The 26631-nt window shown below is 39.0% G+C and overlaps 1 protein-coding gene across 2 annotated transcripts in view; it reads left to right on the top strand.

Annotated features, from left to right (window-relative positions):
* The window catches only part of LOC121520786 (vang-like protein 2), a 34032-nt gene that overhangs the window by 946 nt on the left and 6455 nt on the right, over positions 1 to 26631 (top strand). Inside the window, exons 2-7 of one of the 2 annotated variants that reach the window (XM_041804404.1) lie at positions 2836 to 2884; positions 18108 to 18485; positions 20556 to 20679; positions 21025 to 21632; positions 26156 to 26289; positions 26458 to 26593. In XM_041804404.1, the coding sequence (XP_041660338.1) occupies positions 18415 to 18485; positions 20556 to 20679; positions 21025 to 21632; positions 26156 to 26289; positions 26458 to 26593 (1073 nt within the window). In that variant the 5' untranslated portion in view covers positions 2836 to 2884; positions 18108 to 18414. The remainder of the gene's footprint in view (positions 1 to 2835; positions 2885 to 18107; positions 18486 to 20555; positions 20680 to 21024; positions 21633 to 26155; positions 26290 to 26457; positions 26594 to 26631) is intronic. The other variant, XM_041804403.1, reaches the window with a different exon arrangement.

Below are 26631 nucleotides of genomic sequence, written 5' to 3'. Positions count from 1 at the left end.
TGGAAATGAAAATAGCCATACAAACTACTGTAAATACAACTGTGTATCTTTAAATGGCTTTGATTGGGTTGTTCTGATGATAGCAGGACATGAAGTCAATAAAGATCCAAAGAGTTTGAAGAATTGTAATGTAACACCCTAGAGATAACAATGAAGATAAATCCAGCACCCTGTGAAGACTTTTCTGGCCACACATGTACGTAAACAACCAATGATAGGGTGACTGTGAATGTTGAAGACAAGAAAAAAATGACTTATTTTATCTTGACTTTAACAAAAAGTCAGTAAAATGCCACAGATTATTGACACCTGATACATGTTATCTCTTCCCATGCTAAAATGTGTCTAAATGGCCTTAAACTTAAAGCACTGTTAAATGTGAAGCTGTGAGGTTTTGCAACATACTATGGTTTCCTTATTTATATTAAGCGATGAACCTACTGGGTTTTTTAATTTACAGTCAAGTAATTTATACAGCAGGTCATAGATAAGGCACCAAAATCGCTGGTTTAGACCAGTGGTTTTCAAACTTTTTCTGCCCAAGGCACACCTAAGATTAAGCCAGAATCTCAAGGCACACCACATTTAAATCAGTACAAAATAGGCTTTTTAAATAAGGTTACAGCCAAGGTGGCCTATAAAGGGGAGAGCTTTCTGGGGCCCAGCCAACTTTGGGATCATGGAGATGGCAAAACTGGGTTAAAAGTGATGGATAAACATGGCAAAAATTGGACAAAAAATGGCAAAACAAAGTACGAAATGGACGAATATTGGTAGGGAAAAAAAAGAGGGCCAAACATTGGGTTCAAAATTGGCAAAAACTTGAAAGTGGCGAAATAGTGGCAAAATTAGTTACAAGTGGCCTAAAAAGATTAAATGTTGTAAAAGGTGGTAGAAATGGGTCCACAAGGGCAAAATTGGGCAAAAAAGAGGTCAAACAAAGTCAAAAATGGGCAAAAAGGTGGCATGAATTGGTTGAAAGTGGCCAAAAAGTAGCAAAAATGGGTTACATAAGGCAAAAAGGGCCAAAAATGGCTCAAAAGTAGTTATAATAATTGGCAAAAATGGGTTCGAAAAATGGGTTAACTTGGTTAAAAATAGCATGAATTAATAATTTCAACACCAATTTCAACCCATTGATAGCTTGCCATGCTTTTCAGCTCTTAATGAGATAACTGTTAGCCAGGAGGCTAGCACCAATGCTACTGATCCAACACACACTAATATCATCAATAAATCCTACCTGGGAAGGTCCCATTCTCTGGGGTTTTTCAGGGGTCCAGCAAGATCTGTTGGCAGGCCTGGTTACAGTACTTGCCATAAAATTGTAGTAATGACGTATGGTACAAATTCCCACGGCACACCTAGACTTGCGACAAGGCACGCTAGTGTGTCTTGCCACACCATTTGAGAACCGCTTGTCTTGACTATAATCAGATACATTATTTACAAAGATCCAACAGGCATTAATGAGGGATCCACAGTTTTATGGGCCTCATACTTAATTCCTTGTACAAGTTACTAGTCGCATTCTTTTGTCCAAGATAAATCTCTCTTTGGGCAAAATAACTTAAAAAGTTGAGGATACACAGATGCATCGGTTGAACGTCTGCAACTGCTGAGATCAACCCTGTTGATAACCATTGGTCCTGTGAAAATAAAGTGGCATAAACAGGTATTAGAGGTCTGTGTTCATCTGTTGTGTTGGATCAGTTTAATTCTGGTATCTTATTGACCTTGCACCAGAATCAGTTTCATTTGTTTCACATACTCTGATGTGTTTTCATGGATAAACACAAGAGTTGGCTAGTAGAAGACTTACACCAAAAGAAGGGACAAAAACATTGGCATCAATGTCACCATCAGTGTCGCTAAATTGTCACTTTAAATGAAAATACAGTATCCGCAGATTTACAGTTTCTGCCAATATTTACATTGGATATATAAGCCGCACATATCAGGAGAATGTATGGTTGTAGAATGGTGCTCCACCTAATAAGGCAAAGCATGTTTGTGGAGCAGAGCCATGTTTTATATTATCTGTAAAAATGGGTTTGGACATATCAGAATATCAGATATCAGCAAACATCTAAAATCAAGCATCTCTAACTTTTATCCACTGTTAGCACGGCAGCCTAACTTTATTTTAGTGTGGAAATGAAATTTGGCTGAGGAAAAGAAAACTACACTGCTATAAATTCTTATTAGAGCAATAGAAAGTGTCCCAGTGGAGCTATTAACTGTTTCCAGGTTTATTGTTATAGTGATAACACCACATAAACATAACATAAACTTTTAGAGAGTTAGTGTAAAAGGAAATTTAATGTTACATTGGAAAGATACTAACAAAGAGCAGTTGTAGTAACCTTGTAAAGGATTTTTGGGGACTTGTATTAAAACAGATTAAGAGCACCAGTGTAATAGTTGAATTTGGTACATTATATCACTGTATTTTTGATCCAAAACCAGCCAAGTTGCTGCTCTTTATTTGAAAGTAATTACATGTCAGATAAGAGAGAAAAGTTACTAACTGGAGACCATCTGAACTTAAAGAAACTCAGGCTCAGGTTGTCACATTAGAGAGGCTAGAAACCACTCACATAAGCTTATGTTTTCCTTTAGTTTTAATCAAAACATGATTGATATCTGTACTGTCAGCCTGCCTGACATAATGGTCAGCAAACAGCTCACCAAAAACAGAATATAGCTTCGAAGAGTCCTTTACATTCTCCAGTTTACTGACAGGATAGACAAAATGTTTATTATTTCAGTACTTTTCTAATACTTTCAGTACTGTGTTTTAAACATTTGCAATCCCTTCTATTTTTATGACAGGACCCTGAAGTGACCGTGCATGGGGAAAGAAATCCTAATAGGCAAATAGGTAATATTTTTTTGTCATTTGTTGCCTTTTTTCACAGTTTAAGATTCTTGTATCATGACAGCCCTGCTGACTGTGAAAGAGACAACAACCTTCTGGTCAGTCAAGAGTTTTAAAATGAACGGTTTGTGCAGTTTTTGGCCTGGGGGGTATCTAACAAAAGCTTCAAATTTTATTAGAGACTAAATCCAACCTTCTTATCTGGAATTAGACCAAGTAAAAGACATTCTAGTTGACCTATGCATGTAATTTTGTTTGTTTTGTTGCTTTTTTTCAAAGATATGGTCGTAGGTGAGGTCTTACTTAGTATGTAAATCTTTGTACGATCTTTATTATTCTGAAGATATATAGAAAAGTACTAATATTTTATAAACAAGTACGTGTGTTTTCTAAGGAGGGGTTGTGGGGATTTAATCCATCAAAAAATGCTGGCAAACTTTCGCACACAGCACAAAAATGGCAACTCTTTTGACATTTTGTGCTATTAAGATAGTCTGCAGGACTTTATCTTTAGACTTTGATAAGTTAAGACAAGAAATTACCCAATATGGATTGCCTGGGTCTTGCATTATTTATGCCAAGGTATTGAAACTCATATTAATATAATTTGATTTTTACTAATATCATTTCAAAGATTAAATTCTGCTATATGTGGCATTATAATACCTGCTATTACATGTCTGTAAAAGCTGCCTGATATGTGACAAATCTGTAAAACCAGACATGACATTGTTGAGTGTCTTGGTCTGACTGACTTGGTTTTATTTATAAAATTTTCATAGATATAACAGTGCTAATGCACACCTTATACAATGCAAATCATCATATTTGGGGGTGATGCGAATGTGAAAAGGTTATCAGCTTTTAAAGTTTTTGCAGACTGAACTTGTGTCAGATTCACCCAATAGTTTTTTCTTCATTTGGTGTTTTTTCAGTTGTTTTTTCAACTAGGTTTGCCAGAATTTTAAACTCTGACATGATACTAAAAACAATCAAATGATATTACTATCTGTTTTGATATCAAGGCAACAAAAATGAAAGTCCTACACACCCAATTTTAGATCTTTGTCACTCTCAATTTGCAAAAAAATATGACCCAATTTTTGCATGCTGTCTATATTGCATGAAAATGTTGCCCTTTTTAATGCTGCCAACATATTTATGCAATCTAGACTGTCAATATGATGTTGCATGCAATGTTTTCATGCATTAATTCATCACCATATCACTTTTGAAATAGATTTTTTGGATATGAAAAAGATTATACCCCTTTGAACTCAATAGGTTCGAAGATAAATCATGATTCAAGAGGATGTTTAAATTCTCTGATAGCTGATGCTGGGTGTGTAGACTATTTTAAAGGGTAGAAAGTAAACAGTCTAGTGCAGCCTGGGCACATGTCTTCAAATTTCTTTTCAAACGCTTTGTAAAGCTGCATTTTAAGCTTCATAATGGCAGCAAAATTGTAAAATATCAGCATAAAGATAAGAGTTTCTGCAGTGTTAGACACTTTAAAGGCAGCTGGAAAGTGCTGTTAATGTTTCGAGTGAAACAGCCCTTTAATATGTTTATCTTAGTGCAGTCAAAATAAATGTCTAACTCCCCCACAGCCCCTAATGGAGCCCAGCCCTGATTCTGAAGCACATCTCTCTCCTCTCTGCTCTTCCGCTCTCTTTAATTCTTTGTTTGGTTTTGAAGACAGACTGCATGCAGGGGTCTCTGTGAATCACAGCTCTGAGCAGAGAGCAGAACTGTTGATTCAACCGTATCCTGTTAGATCTGTCCACACACACACCAAAACACACACCTGCTCTGGTTTGCTGGCCATGTGTGTAGAGGGCTGACAGTAGCAGTTGTCTTGTTTTTTCGATGCTTTTTACTGATGTCGTCACAGGCAGCAGTGGGTGGTGGTCCGACCGGTGTGAGTGTGTGTGGCCTTGTTACAGTGATGAGCCTCTTCCCCTGGTCGGACCCTGGTGGGTGTGTTGCACGCTTATTTTCACAGTTGGTATATCAGGCCTCAAATGGCTCCTAGATGGAGCGGGTCATTTCAGAGATGGCCTGGATTGCTTTTCCCCCCTGACAGCTGCCGTCTCAGTGCCAGCAGCTCCAAAAAGTTTGATGACAGCTTGATTTCTTTCTGCCTCTGGGAAAACAGGCTGTAAAATCTTACATCTGCCTGTTTAAACCTCATGTGACTGAAGCTACACTTTAACTGCAAAATTCCTGATTAATTTCTGTGCTTTTAGTCGTTGGCGTTAACGGTTTGATGAGATAATGAAGTGTCCCAAACTCTTGACTTCTTTGGAATAAATACCAACACCTTCCCTTTGGAGGTACATGTTTAGTTTATTCCTGTGGCACATTTATCACACAGAAGCATGTGCTTTAAATAAAGCTGAGGAGGAGGGGTGCCCTGATAAAGCTGTTGTAGCTTACCACCTATGAGTAACTGATGCTGATACCAATCATATTTTGTGTTTTGGTGTATCAGCTGGCTTAGCTTAGCTGGTCCTCCTACAAATGGAAGAGTAACCTGATAAATAGAGCACCAAAGTCATCTTTATTCAATCAACAGCATTGTGTTGATAGAGAGTAACAAAACCTCTCAGGGAGCAATGTAACAAGTATCCTATTTTAAGGATTCAAACTTATTCAGCACCATCAGAAAATTTCTACATACGCCGAGTACAATCCCTTTACAGAAAAGTGATTTTTACCACAGTTTAATAGATTTACCTGGCTTGAAGGCAATCAGTATCACAAATAACTCAATCCCGCAGATCTCCTAATTTCTGGAGTCTTCTTGTCAGATGAAGAGGGACAAGAGTCTAGAGGTGTCCTAAGCTAAGAGGCTAGCCGAACCTCTTTAACAAATAAAAAAACCCGAATTTGCTTTTAATTGAAACGGTAAAGTACTAGCGACCAAATAAATTTTGTAGGCTGAGCGAACGAGTTATGACGAGCAGTTTGTGAAAAGTCTCTGCTCACGTTTGAGTGCCAGTTAAATTTCATCCATCCTATGTCAAAATTTAATTCACATGTGAAAAGCCAAACTTTTAGCAAATGCAGAGCAGTTTGGGATCCAAACATCCAGCTCTACTGAGCTGAGCCAAATTATCTGGATCTCTTAAGAGAGGTGAATTTCCCATTACAATTAGCAAGGCTGGAGGTGGGTGAGACAGATATCAGCCGAGGGTACACGGGTAAGATCAGAGTTTAACTAGATCAAAATCACAATTTCAGCTGAAATTGGGTGGGGATGCTGAGAGCTGAATTGTGGAAGAACTGCTAAAAATAAACAAAAGTACAAAATAGCTAAAAATAGCATAAAATGACATAAAAGTAGCTGAAAATGGAATTCAATAGCTTAAAAAAAGCTAAAAACAGCTGAACGTAGCCTAAAATAGCTGAAAATAGCCCAAAATAGCTGTAAGTAGCCTGAAAACAGCATAAAATGGCATAAAAGTAGCTGAAAATGGCATTCAATAGCTTAAAAAAGGATAAAAAACAGCTGAAAGTAGCCTAAAAAGCTTAAAAAACAGCCCAAAATTGTTGTAAGTAGCCTTAAGATAGCTGAAAATAGTATAAAAATAGCTGATTTTGGCCTAAAAGTAGCTGATATTTGCATTCAATGGCTGAAAAAGCATAGGAATAGCTGAAAATAGCATGAAAATAGCTAGCCTATATTTTAAAAAATATAAAAGTTAGAAATGAGAAATGGCACAGCTGTTGAATGAGGAAGACACTGAATTTTTTTAAAGTTAAAACAGTGTAAATATGACAAAGTATGAAGGAGGAGATAGCTGGCGCAGAAGAAGAATAATAAACGAAATGGCCAACACGAATATCAGTTGTGTTGAGCATCCACAATAATGGTCTTAACTGTAACAAAACTGTACTGAATAAGAACGAGTGTTGTGTAACACCATTTGTCTAGGCATTATACAGAGGTATTTTTAACTCCTACCTGCTGCAGTTTCTCTGCGAGTTCCTCTAAACCTTTTTTGCCTGTATATTTCATTACTTTCAGGACACGAAATAGTTTAATAATTAAGAATGATTATATTTTTTGACTTAAAACACTTGGCATAGTCGTAAACAGCTCAAATCATGGCCTTATTTGTAGTGTGTCTCTATGCAGAAATCACTACTTGACCCCCAAGAGTTCTCTGCTGCTGTGTGGTGCCACCTGCAAAGAACCTAGTTCTAATAAACTGAAAACATTATCAAGCCTCTTCAAAGGGCTAAACAGTAACAATAGGCCAATAAAAAAACATAATTCTCAAAGGATGCATTATGTACTATGCAACCAATTCAAGTTTCTTTCAAGAAAACAAACAAAAACAAACTTTTCTTGAAGTTATATTTGAACACATCATGAAGACTTCTTTACCTAGTAGTCATTTTACCAGCTGGACCTTAAACGCATCATAATTCACATGATGTCTGCAAACCTTGCTAACACCTAATGTAAGTTAGCTTACAGGCAGCAAAGATTTCAACACAGATTTCAATGTTGGGTCAATATTGCCTTACTAAAGGGACTCAAAACAAAGTTAGGAGGATTTTAACACAGCTGCCTCTAGTGGATGGCTGTACAGAAGCTGCAGACACCAGACTATTAACCAGATGATCTGATCGTGACTCTCAGCATTTTACCAATCTACTTTATCAGGTATTTTAATAAATATCAGCTGTTTCAGGTCTGCTGCTGATCATAAACTCAGCAATACAGGCACTGTAACACAACCTGGGTAGTAGTGGATAATAGTGCATGCTTAGGATGCAGTCCTAAGTTTGGAGTGAACAATTACACTCAACTCAATGCAGCAAATTTCTGTTGGTGTTAACAGCTGAAGATATAGAAGTTGTAGATCTCTGCAGAATGTACAAATAAGATCATGATCCAATCAGAAAGAGAACTACCTCAGCTGAAGTTTGTTTCATTTTTTAATGCTCTTTCTTTAAACACTGACCTGTGCGTAAAAGACTGAAGTTTTACATCTGAACTACAGGTTGTTTAATTCTTTTGCACTTTTTCTGTTATTTCAAGCCCTTTGTCAGGATTTTCTTAGGGAATCATCCTGCTTTGAAATCGGTTGTTTAATTAGGAGAATTAACTTTGATTTTTAAACCAAGGGTCACAATTTTATCTAGTGCTGTACAGAGTTTATTATCCATCATCAGGTTGTTATAAAGCTGATTGTAGCTCTCAAAAAGTCAGATGAAGCTTGGTTTGACTCTACTGTTGAAAATACATTGAATATATAATGTTTATCATGTCCAAAAAAAGTTACATTTGGTTTTTCATTACTGATTGTCTGTGTCTGGAAAGAATATACCAACTATTTATTATTAGATAAGATGTTGTTTGTGTTGTTTCACATTTGTAGCAGACTGTCGCAATAAGAGGAACAGATTAATTTTACCACAGGACACACATGATGTTGTTAACAATGAATGGATATGTGCATGTTTATATAAAGGCATGATATTTGTTTGGGCTAAAATGCAAAAAAAAAAAAAAAAAGAAAGAAAAAAAAAAGGCCATATTTGAAGTAGGCAAAAAGCCAAGATTGAGCATACCTAGACAAAACCATAAATAAGCAAATAAAGCAACAGGGATAAAACTTCAAATTTACAGAAAGGCCTTTCGATAAAGAAATGTCCTTGAAAGTTAAAAATTTAAAGTTACACCTGTTTTTAGGTTGATCTGTTTTGCAGACAAAATTGGACTGTTAAACTGACACAAAAGCTATATAATTTTAACCAGAGCAACCACCAGATCAACAACAATCAGTACACGAGCATAGGAGTATTTACTTGTTAGATTTATTTTATTTCTCAAATACCTTTACTGAGGTTTGTTGAAGGTCAACTATTGCCAGTTACTTGCTGGTTATACTGAATCTTATCTGCTTGTAATTATGCAGCATTAGCAGCTTTGCTTGTACAGAAAAACAGTTATATTTGCCTTGAGGTAATGACAGATTTTAGATGGCTTTTCTCTCCCTTTGGCCTAATCCTTAAAACCAGACAACCGTGAAGTTAGCAGGCATGAAGCCTGACATTATGAGTGTTTAATCTCAGACCACACACCTGCACAGATTACTGAGGCGGCCTGTTTCTGGCATTTAAATTCAGTCTGGTGGAGTGAACGAGAATGAATTTCTTTTTTTCAGAATGAGACTTTCACTTTAACGCAGAGCTGTGAAAAAGAAATGAGTTTGAGTAAAAAGGTGTATAAATAAGCTGGAGAATGACACCTCTGGTGAACAATGGCTGTCAAGGAATAGAAACTTGAGAAGAATGGGAGGAAATTAATCTGCATGTTTATGTTGGAAGGTAAAGAGGCATAAACAATGATACTGAGGATGTTTTAGAGTACAGACTGGATCTCTTAGTGTCAGAAAGATCTTTGAATTCTGCGTGTGTTAATTTAACTTTAATGCTGCTGACTGAAGTCAATAAGGAGAGTCTGTTGATGCTCATTAAGTAGGCCAGAGGACACTGCGATGAATAGGAAACCTTATCCATCTTGACACTGGACCACACCTCTATAGATCAAGTGTTTGTCATATCCTCACGAAGAGAGGCGACAGAAAGGCTGGGAGACAGGACTGCCTTGAACTGCGTTTATAGTTTTTAAATTAGGTTCATGTATTGAGGCTTTATCATTTTTTGATACTTAGATGCATTTTCAACAACACTTGATATAAATCGATACAAGCTGATATTTTAATGATGAATAGTACTGAAAAGTACCAAAACTTAAAATAGAGCTTCAAACAGGTGCCACATGTAGAATATTGCATCCATCCAAACTACAAGCAAATCCTCCACACTGTGCCTTTACACAAGGAAATCTGTATCATGCTCCAGCACACTTGACCCCTTGAAATCAAATAATTTAGGTAGTGCAAGTGCTCCATACCACGCTCAAGCACAGTAAACTTTTCAGTCCTGGCATGGATGGAAGAGATGTGCTTTGGTATTATTCAGTTCATGTACGTGCATAAGCATGCATTGAAAATGGACATCTTGTCATTTAATCCATGCGTCGTCTCCTCATGACAGTGATTCTAAATGCCGCTGTGCTGTTGGGGAGCTGTTTGTGATCAAAACAACTCAAAATAAGCCACAAAGTGAGCAACGCATCTGTCTTTGTATGTCTCTAACTACTGACTTTTAGGCCATGCTGCTTTCAAACTTCTTGTGTGATGTTACGAAGTGATGATCCATCTGTGCTCAGACTAGGTCAGGCTTGAAGCTATATGAGTGCAGGTCAGCAGGGGGCAGAAAGGAAGGGACAGTCACATGGTATGGGGTAACTAGCCCTAGTGAGAGTGCATCCTGGATAGTACGCAATGGTGCTCTTCCATACAAAAACATTGCAGATGTTTTGTGAAATTTGGCAGTGTACAGCATTGGATTGTCGTTGGTTTATTAATTATCAAATTTTAAAGACAAAGACATACAAAGGCTGAGGGATATATAGATAATTACCTCTGATTCCTGTCATAGTTTATGTATCTCATTTTCTTAGTGGTCCATAGATTGTTTGTAATACTTAGAGCCCGACCGATTGATCAGTGGGCTGATTAATCAGGCCAATTATAGCGTATCACAGATTAAATAACATCGGCCAATATGTGGCCGATATATTAACCCTTAGAGTTTACGGCTACAGGCACATCCCTTTATAAATCACTTGGTGACATTTGAACCGTAAGTCGTGGGGACTAACGTTTTTTTTTTTTTTCCCCTATGAAAGCTCTCCATTGTGCTTTTCTAATCATGTCTTCCAAGCATTCGTAGCTCTTACAGAACATTTTCTAGTGAGCCCAGAACTTGGCTGGAGTCTCTGAGGACAGTCTTGTCCTATAAAACAATATGTGACGCAGTTTATAAAAACGTTGATACCTTTTGAATCGTATGTCATACAAACTTACTCTTTTTTTCTCTGAAAGCTGACCATTTTGTTGTTCATTTGCTACCATCAATGTCTCCGTAGCTCTAAAGGACGCCGTTGTAGTGAGCCCGGAACCTTGGTGACTTTTCGGGGTCTTTGGAGATCAAATCCACAGCGTTACATCCGATAATAAGCGTCTTTTTATCCATTTTTAATCCATTTTCGATCATGTACTTTGACTTTCTTCAGTGGGCAGCCATATTTGACATGCAAAGCATTGTTGGAGTTGTAGTCGACCAGTTGTGTCTCTACTGCTTAGAGGTGTGGAGATGCAGGAGTAGAGAATAAAAAACACTGTTAATTCACATGTCCACCAATATCTAGTATAAGACTATTATATAGCATTTTAATGTCTAAGTTGCATCTTTGTGAAATAAAGATAATATAAATATAAGAATTTGTGTTCATGTATAGTATATATCCTGTGTATATCAATATTCTTATTTCATATATCGGCCCATATATCGGATATCAGCTTTTTTTTTAGCCCCCAATATTGCTATCGGCATCGGCCCCAAAAGTCCCATATCGGTCGGGCTCTAGTAATACTTACTGCAAGTGTTGCAGCAGGCAGAATGGAGCTTCTTAATAGTTGCTTACACATTTTGGATGTTATGTCAGAGCGAAAACAAGTTGTTTGAAGATGCTGGTTTGAAGTCTGTTGTCCTAGGTATCCGATTCGAGTAGACCCTTGTGACTTCATACAGTTATTTTTTAACACTTAATAAACCTTCCCCAAAGCCACAGCAAGCACTTGCTGGAAAGAATAGTATAAAATGACAACTTTTTTTTTTTTAGATTTATTTTTGGGCCTTTTCTTGCCTTTATTAGATAGAGGAAGGACAGTGGATGGACTCAGAAACGGGGAACAGAAAGGGGAGAGACATGTGGTAAAGGGCCACAGGCCAGATTCGAACTTGGGCCGCCCATGCACATGGGTAGCGCCTTAAACCACTCAACCATCTGCGCGCCCATAACATGACAACATTGTTGATAGATTTTTATTCATATGTGAAATCTGTTGTAGGATTTTATAAACAAAAACACCAAATTTGCCTGAAATTCACTCATGAATCTCCAAATCTTTAACTGGCCATTCACAGATAAATCCAAAAATAAAGAGCCAGTGTAAGAAAGTTGGTTTATTGTTGCTGAGTGTTAGGATACCAACATGGTCATATCATCCTCCTTTATTATGTTCATCTGTGAATGCAAACCAGTTTCTTTGTTTCTTTCATGTTTTTGTTTCTTTAGAATGTGGCCTCTACTTATAAACCCCTGCCTACCCTCATTCAAGTCCTTCAGGGCCAGATGTGTCTCATTAAGTGAATTACAGGTCAAACGCAGGCGCTGTGACATCTTGTTCTTACGGTGTCATTAAAATGTTTTTAAAGTTGAGGTCAGCTGTCAAGAATGAAGACAGAGTTTATAGTGGGGTGGGAAGTGCAGGATACACCACAATGATGCACCGTTCCTCACCCATCATAATAATTACACCTTGATTTAGCAAATCCGTGATGATGAATGTCTCGTAATACAGCCAAGTAATGATACATCACAATGTCTGACGAAGTGATGGATGTGAAATGCCACTGAATGACACAGTGGGGGTACCAGTATAGCTCAGTCATAGAGCACTGGCCCCGTATACAGATGGCATTGGTTTGAAACCAACCGTAGCCCTCTTCTGCATGTCATGTCCTGTCCTGTTCTCTCACTCCTACATTTCCAGCCTTTCTTCTGCTCCTCTATCCAGTAAAGCCATAAATGGCATAGGAATAACTCAGAGGGTAAAGTTCAGGATTAATGAAATTATTCACTGCCCTTGGTGTCAGTTTCACCTTGTAGCACACTTTACCCTGTTACTTCCTCTTTTTACTGCTGTCCCAAGTCCAACATTTTGTCTTCTTCTCCTATCCCTCTGTCAGCTTTTTTTCTTAGATCAGTTAACCTCTGTTCATTTTACCCTCGGTAACGCCACAAAACATTTTTATCAAATAAAATATCAATAATTGCTTCCAGTAGGGGTGCACCGACTGCAATTTTCTGGCCGATCACCAATCTTTAAAAAGTCTGACCTGTCAATTCTGATTTTGGCTGATACCGATATATATATATATTTTTTTGTAACTGACAGCATACACCGTCAATGTTCCAGTCTTATTTTATTGAAAAACACTGAACGATACCCGTGAAACAATAAAAACTTTGTTTTAACTGCACATGTGGTAGTTCTCTCAAATATAAATGAAAAGTTTAGAGCATTGCTGTCCAAACTACTAAATTATATCCGTTCCTTTAGTCTTTCATTACATTTTAGTAGGTAGAGGTAGATAAACCGATCTTATCCACTGATCTTCATATGTAAGTATCGGCCGATCGCTGATCCCCCAAAATGAAGGAGATCGGCACCGATTCCAATTTTGGCCGATCGATCGGTGCACCCCTAGCTTCCAGTGATTTTGTGAACCGTATAACAATAAAAGACCAAATCAATGTTTTGTCTCACCCTTTATTAACACCTCCCTTGTCCTAAAGTCATGTTATTTCTACTCATATGACAATAAAACATTAATAGTTATATTTTTTACATCTAGGTATTACATAAGGTAATAACATCATAAAAAGTGAAAGTGTGTGATTGTTAGGGCAGCAATAAACATTTTTAATGGAACCAAATTAGGGCTGAACGATTTGAAAAAATAATCTAATTGTGATTTTTTTCCCCAATATTGTGATTATATATGCAGTTATTTTTAGTTTCCTCATCTTATGTATTATTCAACAAACATAAACAATACATCATTCTATATTATAAACAATACAATATTAGATAAATTAAACTAGGGATGACAGATTTGGAAAAATATCTAATTGGGAATTTAGCTCATAAAGCCAAAGCTGTGTTTGTATTACATGTTTATTAGTCACTAAAGCATATGTGTATGGCCCTGTAGCACCGCATTATGTAATAACGCCGCATTATGTAATAATGTAATACATTTTCCATCCATCATGTAATAACACCACATTTACTAAGCCACTAAGCGGTTAGTGTTAGGGCAAGGTAGTAGGGTAGGTGTTTAGTCTAGAGCCCTGAAGGGGGGTTGGGTTTAGGCATAAGTTACTAAGCGGTTAGAGTTAGGGCCAGGTAGTTGGGTAGGGCATACCTTGGAGCCCCACACTAAGTCCTATGGTTAGGGTTATTACATAATGTGGCTTTACAGGCCCTTTTAAATGATTTGTTTGAATACATATGGTTCCAACTAGCTTTGGTTATTCTTGCTAAAGCTAAAAAGGTAGTATTTCTTTCCTTTAAACATTACAAAAATCAGAATTTAGAGTTTTTTTTCTTTCTTCTCATTTAAGAAAATCAAGGATGCACATCTGTTCATCAGGAGTTTACATGATCAACAATGGCTGCCTTTCATTTTCTAAATGACTCCTCTTGCAGTGTAATTCCCCTGCAAAATGGACTGTTTGCTGTAATTGTTATTTTCTCGAGATGGTGTGTAAACATGCAGAACAGTGATGAATTCAAATTGTTGCTTTGGTGTGGTGGTTTCTCTGTCTGGAAAGGAAAGTTTCCGCTTAACTTTTACAGTCATTAGATAAAAAAAAACAGTCAGTCACATGTAAAGTAGAGCTATGGTTATGGTCTATATATTTAGTGTATATATAGTCTATAAGCCAGTTTAACTGGCTGTTCAGTTATCCCACTATATACACGGAGAGAGAATTGATTTATTGGCTGGAGCAGATTCATCTCTGCTACAGTTGATGGCGATATGTCCCATTTCCAGAAGTCACTATGGGCCTTCTACCTGCAAACCACTAACCAGCTGTATTTTAAACAGTTATAATCATAAGCAGCTTAATAGCACTGTTTTTTTTTTACATACCTTTTGCTCTATTTTTGGGCTTTACCTTTGGTACAAATGAGTTAAGAGCTCTTCCTCCAGCTTATGATGATGTCCAAAGGCAGATGATGATACAACTGCTGCTATGCTTGGTGTTATGCTTTCAACTTCTTGGTCCAGGTCCAGTACTGAGACTGTAGAGCACGAGCAGAACACCTAGACCAGTCTGATCCAGCTGAAGCATATATATGCAGGACAAAATTTACCACAAATCTAGGGTTTTACTCCAACTTCAAATCTAGAAACACCTCACCCCAGTTTAAAAGCTGTCTGTTTTTCTGAATCTCCTGAGAGTACAAACTTTCCTCCTGCCTCAACAAAGTTAACAACACGCTGTGCGGCCTATACGCTAGATTTTTACATCGGTACAATTTCAGTTGGCGTAGTATGTTTCCATGCATGCAGAAAGTCTGGTTTAAGACTAACACTTTAAAACGACTTTTTCAAACTGCATGTAAATGTACTGATTATTTAGACTCAGTTAATTGCCAGTCTGAAAATATACAGTGTGTTTCTCTGCTTTTATCAACTTCATGTGACTCTATAGCCTCTATCTATTTATCAGATGCTTCAATGTACCAGAGAAAACGGATCTTGGAACGTTCTTTCAAGTTCTTTTCAGTGATAATGTTTTGCGGTGATATCTGAAACATCTGCTTGCTCATGTTGTGTGACATTTAAAGGGCAGATTTCTCTCTGTTTTGGAGATAACATGTGGAAGGCATGAAACATAACTTTCTGCACTTTATATGGCTTAAAAGCACAGCATGTCTCTGTGTTTAAGACGCTGACTCGTCCACCAGTATTGAAGATGAAAGCTTTCAATGATGCACATGGAAGAGGCTGTTAGTTATGTGAGTTTTGTGGCTTGGAACAGGCATGCTGTTGAGGTTTTGCAGATCTCTGCAGGGAACTCAAAGCCTCTGTAGTCTGGTAAAACTTAGTGGTTTTATTGGTTCTTCCTTCTAAAACTAAATGTCAGTGAAAGACAGTAAAACAAAGAAGTGCACAAAGAATCTGACAAGGACAAATTCACAGAAATCCCACAGACGGTTCTGTTGTTGGACAGTGTTTGGCTTGAAGGGAAGTGGATTTTTAAGCACAATGGCGGTGCTGGAGCAGAAAAACCACATTAAGTAAAAGCAGGACCCTGTAAGACAGTGATGGCAGCAAACGTCCCTCTACATTTCCAAAACGGTCCAATCAAAGCCGGCGAGCCTCTCCCACCTTTCATCAATTAACCACCATATGACAGTCCAACATCCGTCATGCCAGCACTTTCATTTTGGTAATTTTTTTCTACACCGGCGTGGAGAACGGAGTGGCAGAGGGCGGCGTAAGGTCAGGTTTCCAAGGCAACTGTCAACCTCCAATCCCCCTCCAGCTGAACACCCTCTTTCATCGCCATGGCAGCGGAGAGGCCCTCGTTTCCCAGGGGACGAGGGCAGTGCGGGAGGGAATGTGAGATGGCGAGAGGGAGGGAGAGGGCAAACAAGTTTTGTGAAAACACAGTAATCCAATATGGCCGCCATTGTGTCGAAGCTAACAGCAGCTAAAGCTGGCTCGTCTGTGAGAGGAGATACAGTCATGTGATGATTAACCTCAGCTCAGACCTGGGAGATGGAGATGACACCAAAGGCTCAGTTTAAGAGGTTAATGATCATTAAAATGGTGGATCACAGAGCTCAGTGTGTCAGGGTGAGAGATTAAACATGGACTCTTATTTTGAAGGGTCATCTCACATCATAAGTACGGTTAAATCAACTGGTGGTCATGTTTGAGTTGATCCACCTAAACCAGATAGTGAGCCAAAGACTGTTCAGTTCTGCTGCAGTCATACCTAAAATTGTCATTTGTCATCACCTGGTACCTTTATTATTTACAAGATGGGACATTTACATCAGCAACATAACATATTACCATAAGCAAAAGAGAAAACAATTGCGTATTGATTTTAGTTTTAAAGACTATACAATAATGGTGTGGTCATGCTCCATTAATGTGAGGGTTCTTTGCTTTTCCTGGCTTATACATCAGTTTAAAGTGAATATATTTGAGTGTCAGATTGTTGGCTGGACCAAATTGGTAAAATTATTGTGAGGATGGGATTTTTTATTCCATGTTTTATTCATTCATTATTTTTTTTCACTATTTAGACTCATTAACTGTGCATTTTTCACCAAGCAGTCTTGTTTTGTTCAGGACTGGTTGCCTTGGTTTGGCACATGAAAACCTGATCTTGCTTTTGACTTCACAGCCAATATCCATCCAGCTTCACTCAGTTCAGTAATAACAGCCAGTCTTTTTGCTCCCAAACATTCTTCATTTGGTATCATCTTAGCTTTTCAGCCCAGAACCAACTAGCTATAATTGATATTCCCCTAACAACTTACAAAGATTGCTGTAAATTTGATAATTGTTCTAACATTAGTAATGATACAGCTTCAGTCGGGTTTAAGATGAATGTAATCATCAGCATCATGAATATATGCACCTTCCTTCCATGCTTTCCATGGTATCATCTTTAGGGTCTTGTGTGTGGATTTGGCATACATTGTTAGGACTGTGACAGCCTTAATATGCCAAAAACCAGGCCCATCAAATAATTTACTGTTGCAGAAAGACTGCATTTATCTACATTTTTAATGTAATGCTTGTTTGGATTTATCCCGTGAGAAAAGTGGTGTATATATATATATATATGTGTGTGTGTGTGTGTGTGTGTGTGTGTGTGTGTGTCAACCCTTAATTTTTTTATAAACTTGAGTGGACCTAGTGAGTGATGATGACCTAATTTGAAACAGTTTTGAATCTATTGCTCATGCATAAAGTCATATCTTTAATCTCTATAGAAAACAAAATTTTGTTAACTGACAAAATAAAGGGTATGTTTGAAGACTTGTCATATCATATACATATCATATATGTACTAAAATTGTCAGTTAAATTCCATTAGCAATTAGGATCATGACATTAAAGGATCATGCCTCAAGTCTGTCTTGCATTCAGGGATAAATTCCCTGAGGTTGGAAGGACCTTGAGGATCATATGATAAGAAGATGCTTTGGTGCTGTTTAGTGTAAAAAAAAAAGTCTGGGAGTGCTCGTGGCCTAGTGTTTACGTCCATGTTCCCCATGCATGGAGGCTGTAATCCTTGAAGTGGGTGGCCTGGGCTTTATATCTTTCCTGTGGCTCGTGTGTCATTCCCCACTCTCTATCCCCTGCCCAAACTCTACAATAAAGACATACAAGCCTATAATGGATCTTAGGAGAAAATTTAAACTTTTGAAATCTTTAAACCATTTCTCTCTCTTTTCCTGTCTCCTTTCAGGTCATAGCCTTCCAGCTCTTCCCTGTGGCGACTCTCCCACCCACCATCCTCTCCCACCCATCCCTCTTCTCCTCCTCTGTGATTGCTCCCCCGCTCTCCCGCCTCCCCTTCTCCTGCTCCCTCCTCATCGGCCTCCAAGATAGATTCCCTCAGGAGTAAGGTTGACCTGCTCAAGCTGCCCCTGGCTCTATCCACCAAGTCCATCTCTGAGCGCAAGAGTCAGCTGGGAGGAGTCGGCGAGCAACGCAGCACGGCGGGAGGAGGAGGAGGCGGGGCTCGTAAAGCCCGCTCACCGCCGACCCGAGACATGGACAACGAGTCGCAGTACTCGGGCTACTCATACAAGTCGTCCCATTCACGAAGCTCCCGCAAACACAGGTAGGGAAAACACGGATCACATAGAACATGCATTTTCAGCAGCTTTCTCTCTCTTAATTTGGCAGCAATGTGCTCTTCTAGTTCTTTCAGCATTTTCCTTTATTTATTTTCATTTTTTTTTAAGACAGTAAATGCTAGTTAATATTTTCAATTTAGCATGTAAAACTCAATCACACTTGTAGAATGACAATTAATAAGCATCACGTTAATGCCATCTTGCCAGGCTTGCTGTGGGTTGGGGAAACTTTTTAACTGCTTTTCCCCCTTGTTGGGTCATATTTAAAGAAAATAGGAAGTATACTGTGAAGTAGGGCAGAAACAATTCATTGAGTAATTCGAGTGACTCTATTAAAAAAAATCCTTGAGGCAAATTATCTGCCTAGAGGTTTCACTTAATTCAGTCATGTATCCATACATGCCTGTGGTGTAAGCCTGGACATGGTGCTGTGTCATGCAGCATGCTGTGTTTTGCACAGACAGTTATTTGTGGGGCATAATGTACTTGTTTTCGCTGTTATTATAATGCAGCATGCAGTAAAGATGATGTGCTGCGCTGTGTGAAAAATCATGAAGGAAGTGAAAAAAGATGATGCAGTCATGTTGGCAGGTACTGGCCCTGTGTTTTTATACATCCACTGGCCGTGGCACAATGGCAAATAAAGCACTGTGCCAATGTTGGAGCAATGCTGTGTTGCAAAGAAAGGCTTAAATAAAGAAAAAACAACATTTTCTACACAGAGTGAAGAGACTTTCATTGGTAAAAGTACGCAGATGTCCAAGTTTACGCTCAGCCTGCGCTACTCGCTCATACAAGACAGCGGCCAGTTTGTGTCTGCAGACTTCAGAGGGTTTCATAAACTTCACTGATTCTTCTGTGTTACAGAAAAGAGACAAGCTTAATGATTCAAGCCCTGTTTTGGTGCTTTCTCTCTTTTTCACTCTCCCTTCCACGTGCACATGTCATATGTTTAATTATGATTGATTTACAATTCAGCATTCTCACATCTTTTTTACAGCGTAACCAAGATACCGAAGCTTTTAATAAGACTACAGCTTGATAAATAGGTATCTGTCAAATAGAAACTTTATTGCCGTGGCTGGTGACTTAAGCAGAGAGAGCAAATAGGTCAGAGTTCATCATCATACAGTCAAGATTCAACAGGAAAAGCAGCTTTATCCCTGAAAATGTGTTCTCCAGGTCCAGATAGGGTGTTAAAAAGTCATCATTTTATGGCGGATGAACTCCCAAATAAAAATGTGTTGAAAAATTAAAAGTGAACACCCTTTGAAAAATAGATCATATTCCTGTAATGTAAGAGTTCAGCTTTCAGACATCATCAGACCATTGTATGAATGATGGAGCCTTATTCTTGCTAGAATGTGAAATATTACACTCATGCATGAAGTAGAGGATGTTAAAATGATTAAGTGCCCCTTTAATGAAGAATTGGAAAATAAAAATAAACTAAAATGTAAGAAATAAAGTTTTAGCACCCAAAGTTTCCTGGGAGAGGATCTCTAAACCCCCAGCATTATTGCACTGAACCTGTTAATACCAAGTTTTAACATACAGGTAGTTATTTTAAGGAAGCCATCTCCCTTTCTTATTTGTCTAGTACTGGTACTAGTAAAGCACGTGATTGATTTAGAAAATTAGATATTTCTTATTAGAGTACTCGATTAATGGACAGAAGACTCAACAGTGTACTCGATTACCAAAAGAATCGATTGCTGCTGCCTTACTGTTAAGCATCACTGGTTTGGCTGAAACACATCTCGGTTAAAGATACAAGCAATAGATGGAGGATGACACTGAGCTGAGTCTGTCTCACAGCAGTCACTGCAGGCCGAGAGTTCTTCTACCGTATTATAGATAATGGATGCACAAACTATAAAAAGTGAAAACAGATGGTACTAAAAGTGAGATCAACCTTGTTATTTGAAAAATGCATTGCTAAGTAGCTGGAACAGGGCTGCTTTCGAGCCCACAGAAAGTTGTCTTTTTATGAAGACTACTTCAGGTTTAAATTGAAGGCCAGATACATGTGTCTTTATGTGTGCATCTTGCAGAGATCGGAGGGATCGTCACCGTTCAAAGAGCCGAGACAGTAGCAGTCGTGGAGACAAATCAGTCACTATCCAGACTCCAGGAGAACCGCTGCTGGATGCAGAGTCTACCCGTGGAGACGACAGGGTCGGTTGAATAATCTGTAAAGACATATCTGCAAGGGCCTGCTCAAGCACATCTTTTTCTATGAACATCACGAGGTTTTTAAGCCATTATATGAAAAATTGTGTAATTTTATCTTTGTGAATACCACATCTTGCTTATCACAGCTTTTTCTTAAATGATAACATTACTAAACATATTGTGCTTCAACCTGCAGAAACTTCAGATTACCTTGTAGACCTTTATTGAAATGTTCCTACTGAATTAAACCTCCTGAATAATTTTTCCATTTTGCACTGTTTTGTTGGAAAATCAATCCTAAATCATCAGGAAATGCATAAATCTTAACATCTTTTTTCTGTTTGGCAGGATGATAACTGGGGCGAGACAACGACGGTCGTCACCGGCACCTCAGAACACAGTATCTCTAATGAGGACCTGACCCGTGTCACCAAAGACTTAGAGGAGTCAACTCCACTTGAGTGTAAACGCTTCGTAGGCCCGGCTCTAGGAGGCTGCCTGAGCTTCTTTGCCCTGATCACCCCGCTGGCCTTTCTCATCCTCCCTCAGGTCCTGTGGCGTGACGGCCTTGAGCCCTGTGGCACGCCCTGTGAAGGCCTTTATGTCTCTCTGGCCTTCAAGCTACTGGTTTTACTCATCTCATCCTGGGCGCTGTTCCTCCGCCCACCTCGGGCTACACTGCCTCGGTTCTTCGTGTTCCGCTGCTTGCTGATGGTGCTGGTGTTCCTGTTCGTGGCATCATATTGGTTGTTCTACGGTGTGCGGGTACTTGAGCCCAGGGAGAGGGACTACAGGGGGATCGTGGAGTACGCTGCCTCTCTGGTGGACGCTCTGCTCTTCATTCAGTATCTGGCTCTGGTGCTGCTGGAGGTTCGACACCTGCAGCCAGCCTTTTGTCTCAAAGTTGTCCGGAGCACGGATGGAGCAAGCCGGTTCTACAACGTTGGACACCTCAGGTTAGTGAGACTGACTGCAAAGATGGCACACATAAGAGGGGTTGAACTCTACTCAAGGGTTGGGAAATATAGTGATATATTATCAAACTAGATCGTAGGGAAGAAAATAGAGATGGATACAAAATAGAAAATGGATAATGGGGAAGAAAATGTTTCTTTTGTATTGCCAAAGTATATTAATGCTCTATTTTGAACTGAGAATTGATAAGAGGGCAGGTTCCCACTTGAACCCTGCTGATGTTCTGGTTCTCTGCTCTTCTGTCTTAATATTCTGGTTGTTGATTTATTAAAGGCCACGTGATCAAATAGATAATATCATCTTTGTCACAACCTGGAGATAGCATAAACACAGCCTTGGTCTGCTGATGAAGGTGGAGATGTTGTGAGGGTTACAGTGGCCGCTAAGGGCCATGTGGTAGGTTATGTAACTTATCTGTGAGGCATAATTGGGATGATGGTTTCCTCAATGGGCACTTATCCCTTTCATTAGGGCATAATTATCTCATGTACTTTCAAATTAAAGATCCAGATTTGCATTTTAAAGCTGCCTGCATCAAATCTAAGACTATAAGAAGGGTTTACAAAACTATTTAAGCATCTGATTTTTGCTACAAGTAAATTTGAACTGAGCAGAGAGAGAGGTTGGAGATCTTGCAGCTCAAGATGACAGCTAAATTGGGTTGGTGGATTTGGTCAATGGTTGCAGAGAATTAGACATGAAAGTTTTATAAAACTGCAGCTCAAGTTAACAGCTGGGGGGACTCCATTTAGATTAGACTGTCACTCCACATCAGAAACTAAAGGTTTGCAACAGCTTTCAATGTGTTTTACAGGACATTTTAGCTGAAAATGAGATGTTGCCATACTTTAATAAACTCTAACCCCTCACAGTCTGCATGAGATGTGAGTTTCAAACAACCCAGATTTACATAAATCTGTCTGCAGCAATAGTGGATGCTTAAGGCATACAGTATGTGCTTATCTGTAAAGAACTCGGGCCGAATTTTCCACGAAATCTCAACGGATGTGACGTCGGGCGCTACATAGTACACTCACCCCCCTGTTCTGTTTATACCTGGCTAAGGTGTGTAGAATTGAAAGAAACTGCGATGGAGAAGGCTGCTTCTGCGAGTAAACAACTGGCTAGCGCAACCCAAACATCCACACGAACTCAGCGAAAATATAAAATACCAAGATAGTTTTATCTGCTGAAGTCCGTCAAGCTAAATGAGAGCTTGACCGACGCAGGGGGAAATCGAGGGGAAATATCGGTGGAGCATTTGAGAAACGGAGGGAGCTTGGCTCTGTGCTTGGGATAAATACCGATCCAGAGATGGCCGTCTTTCTGTAGAAGAGGAGGGGCATGACTGCAGACCAAATACAATGTGTTTTATGTTCTATAGAATGTATGCTAAATTACGTCAGCTTGCTTGCAAAGATGCTATCCAAACCACACTAACGTCATGTTGCTCATTTAGTGTTTTATTTTGTTACTTCACTTACCTCCTCTATATACATGGTGTCAGTAAATCACCTTGGTTTGTGTGTTTATCAGCTGATAAACTGGAGGCTCATTTGTGCATAAGGAGTGCACTGTTGTGGACAAGCAAAACAATGTTGTTGTAGTTTGCCTGATGGCCGGCGGTGTCGCTACACTGATTTTTTTTCTAAAAGTTACATATATAGCCCCTTTAAAGGTGCAGTGTGTAATATTTAGCCTAGTAGCATTTAGCTGAACAAACTTGGTAAAATAAAGCAAAACATTTCTAAGACGGTCTATCTAACTAAGTGTTTAGTCATCTAAATTCAAAAATAGCTATTTTGAAAAAAACAACTCAGAATAAACCTTTAATTCATACAAAGGGGAAGGTCCCCTCCATGGATGCCGCCATCTTGGATTTTTACACGTTTCCATGGTAACATAGAGGAAAAAAGGAAAAATAAAGTTATTGTGTTGTATTGTATTGTATTGTATTCACATTACAGATACACATTAAATTCAACTGGTTGCCACAGTTTCCAGCAGAGAAATGCAATCTAGAACCCACTTCTAGATGTTGATATTCAGTTTTACACACTGCACCTTTAACATAGGTTTTAGTTGATGGACGGCATAGCTACACGTAGCCCTGTGCGTCAATGCGGACCCCTACACCATAGCCTGACGCGCACCTCCAAAAAATCCTAACTACGCATCGCGGCGCGGACCACAAGGGCTGTGATTGGTCTGCTCAAAACGTCATTTCTTCATCCAGGTCCCTCATAGGGCGAACTAGTGTGATAAGTTCACCCGTTCTCAGCCTCGACTCTTTTACTGGTCATACAGACCACCTCCGCAAACATCTTCCCTGTCGCCTGCGCTTCAACATTTGCAACAAAAGAATTTGTTTGTCGTTATCAGTAAGCTCAAACTCCAAACACACCCGCTCCACCTCGGTCGCCATTGTTTACTGTGCCCGGAAGATAAACGGGGATTCGGCTGTGACCCCTCTGAAACCACACACACACACACACACACACACACAGCCACACACCCCTAGCGGCATGGCGGTGAATTGCAGAGTGACGTGTTCCCTTGACACAGAACTTCGAATGGTCAACGATGCAGAAGCATAAATCAGGCTTAAAACTCCACTAATTCATTAGTATGTATGGCCAAATTTTACAGTTGATATATGCTGACTTTCATGGCCAAAATATCACATGTAAATATTGTCCGAAATTTTGATAATGCTAATACCAATAATTAACTTTTTTAGCTAATATCTGCTTGTACCGATATCAGGCCGATTATATCTGGCATCCCTACTAAGCACATAGCTTCTGTGCACTCTTCAAAAAAGTAACCGTTCATCAAAACAACATAAACTGACAGCCCTATGATTAGTTTGGTGCTTCCCACTGTGTGACTGCCAGTCTCTGAGTATAGCTACAGGTGTACTGTATGTACTCTAGAGCAGTGGTGTTTTGAATGAGTTGCAAATGTGTGCATGGTAACAAATGGTGGCACAAAGTTTATGAATTACTTAAGTCCTTGATAGACATGCATTCCTACATTTTATTTGTCTCAGTTTACTGTGATAATGGGTATATTTAAATGTTTCTCAATATTTCAACTCATTCATTCTTTTCTTGCAATAAAAAAGCTGCTTTTCCCATCATAATGAGGTAATTCCTCTGAAAAACGGGCAAAAATTTACTTCTCATGGGGAAATGAGGTGTTAAAACCTGTTAGTTTTGTCGTGCCTTGTCATATATTTTGGTCTGTTCAAAATCCAAACTACACATTTTTTCAAGAGAGCTTGCACACTTTGATACTTTGATATTTAAACTGTTGATCAGTAAATCGAAAAGTCATGCTGGTAAAAGCAGTTGACCTGGGTCATTCTGCTTTGTATCTCTTACTTCCATGTTTATGATTTATTTGGATATTTTAAACTGACAGTATTGTGGTTAGGACAGATGTTGCACACATTTTTGGATGTCTGATGTCTGCAGCCACATTTTTCTTTAAATTAGTATGGGTTGTTGAAAAAAGTTGGTATTTTAGGTCATGATTTGTCATTAAAGAGACTGGTGGGTACTGGGCTCAGACCAGTTAAGATTCACTACTCTAGAGTGAGATAAAAGACTGCAGATGAGAATATAACTAGTCAAATCTACTTGCCAGCATCTGGCGTACTTTATTTCATCTATGTCTCATATTAGCCGAACAAGTGCAGAACTACCCCTCAGCTGATTCAGTGGCCATACTGCCCTTCTACTCCAATGTCTCTCTTCTTTTCTTCTTTGAAATAACTGCCGTATAATTAACTGCTGCTTAATATTTGTCAGCTCCATTATATGCTCCATTTAAGTTGCCTTGGAATTGTGGCAGCAGGACTAAAATTGCACTGCCAAGTAGTAGTAGGGCAGAGTATTGCAAAGGGATGTGGACAGAACAAGGCAGAAGTATTTCAAGCTCACTACAGTGATGGATAAAAAAGTTTCACCTCAGAGGCCGGTGGTCAGTCTCATGAAACCTTAAGTCAGCATTGAGTCATTGCCTACACCCGCCCCACATGGCATGTCTCTTTAACTTTGCCATTGAATTATTGGGTGTAAACCTCACCAAACAAGCTGTAAGACATTATCCATGAGTTAGAAAGGGAAAAAATACAACGCTAATCTCCCTCTCTTTACAAGATTATTAAAGAATTCATTATTATTTGGTCTTGGGATGAAAGGTGTGAGTCACTGCAAACAGCAGACGGGAACATGTCACTTAGCTGAAAATCTGCTGAATAACGAGCAAATACTCATGAGCACTTTTGTGCTTATTTGAGATGCTAAATGTCATAAATAAATTTTCATATGTGCCATCCTGGAATAAAAACACTCAACTTCGATAGAAGAATAACCTGCTGTTTTATTTACTCTCTATGTACTAGTAAGTTTTTAGCTCACCCTCATGCAGTTTCCAGTCAAAGCTACACCTGTACTTACTTGTGGCAGTGATGACTAACGCTCTGTCTGTGTTTCAGTATCCAGCGGGCAGCTGTCTGGGTGTTGGACCGTTATTACAGCGACTTCCCTGTTTACAACCCCGCTCTGCTCAACCTGCCCAAGTCCATCCTGTCCAAGAAGATGACCGGCTTCAAGGTTTACTCTCTGGATGGTAAATACAGACACAGTACATACTCACTTCTCTGACGCAGGTTTTCTAAACCATAACTCGGCAAACTTTACGTATTTTCAACTCTATTTCTTTATAATGTACTGTCTTGAAGTTTTTTTTTCTAAATTAGACTGTAGATTTATTGTCTTATTATGTGTTTTCTTTTAGAAAATACCACCAATAACTCCACTGGACAGTCCCGGGCCATGATAGCAGCAGCTGCCCGGAGGAGAGATAACTCCCACAATGAGTATTACTACGAGGAGGCTGAGATGGACCGGAGGGTCCGCAAACGTAAAGCCAGGTCAGCGAGATAATCATCATCCTCACATACCTGTTATT

The sequence above is a fragment of the Cheilinus undulatus genome, linkage group 13 (genome assembly GCF_018320785.1).
Source record: "Cheilinus undulatus linkage group 13, ASM1832078v1, whole genome shotgun sequence".
Lineage (NCBI taxonomy): Eukaryota > Metazoa > Chordata > Actinopteri > Labriformes > Labridae > Cheilinus > Cheilinus undulatus.
Note: the sequence above shows the minus strand (reverse complement) of the source record. Positions and strands in the feature narration are given on the sequence as shown.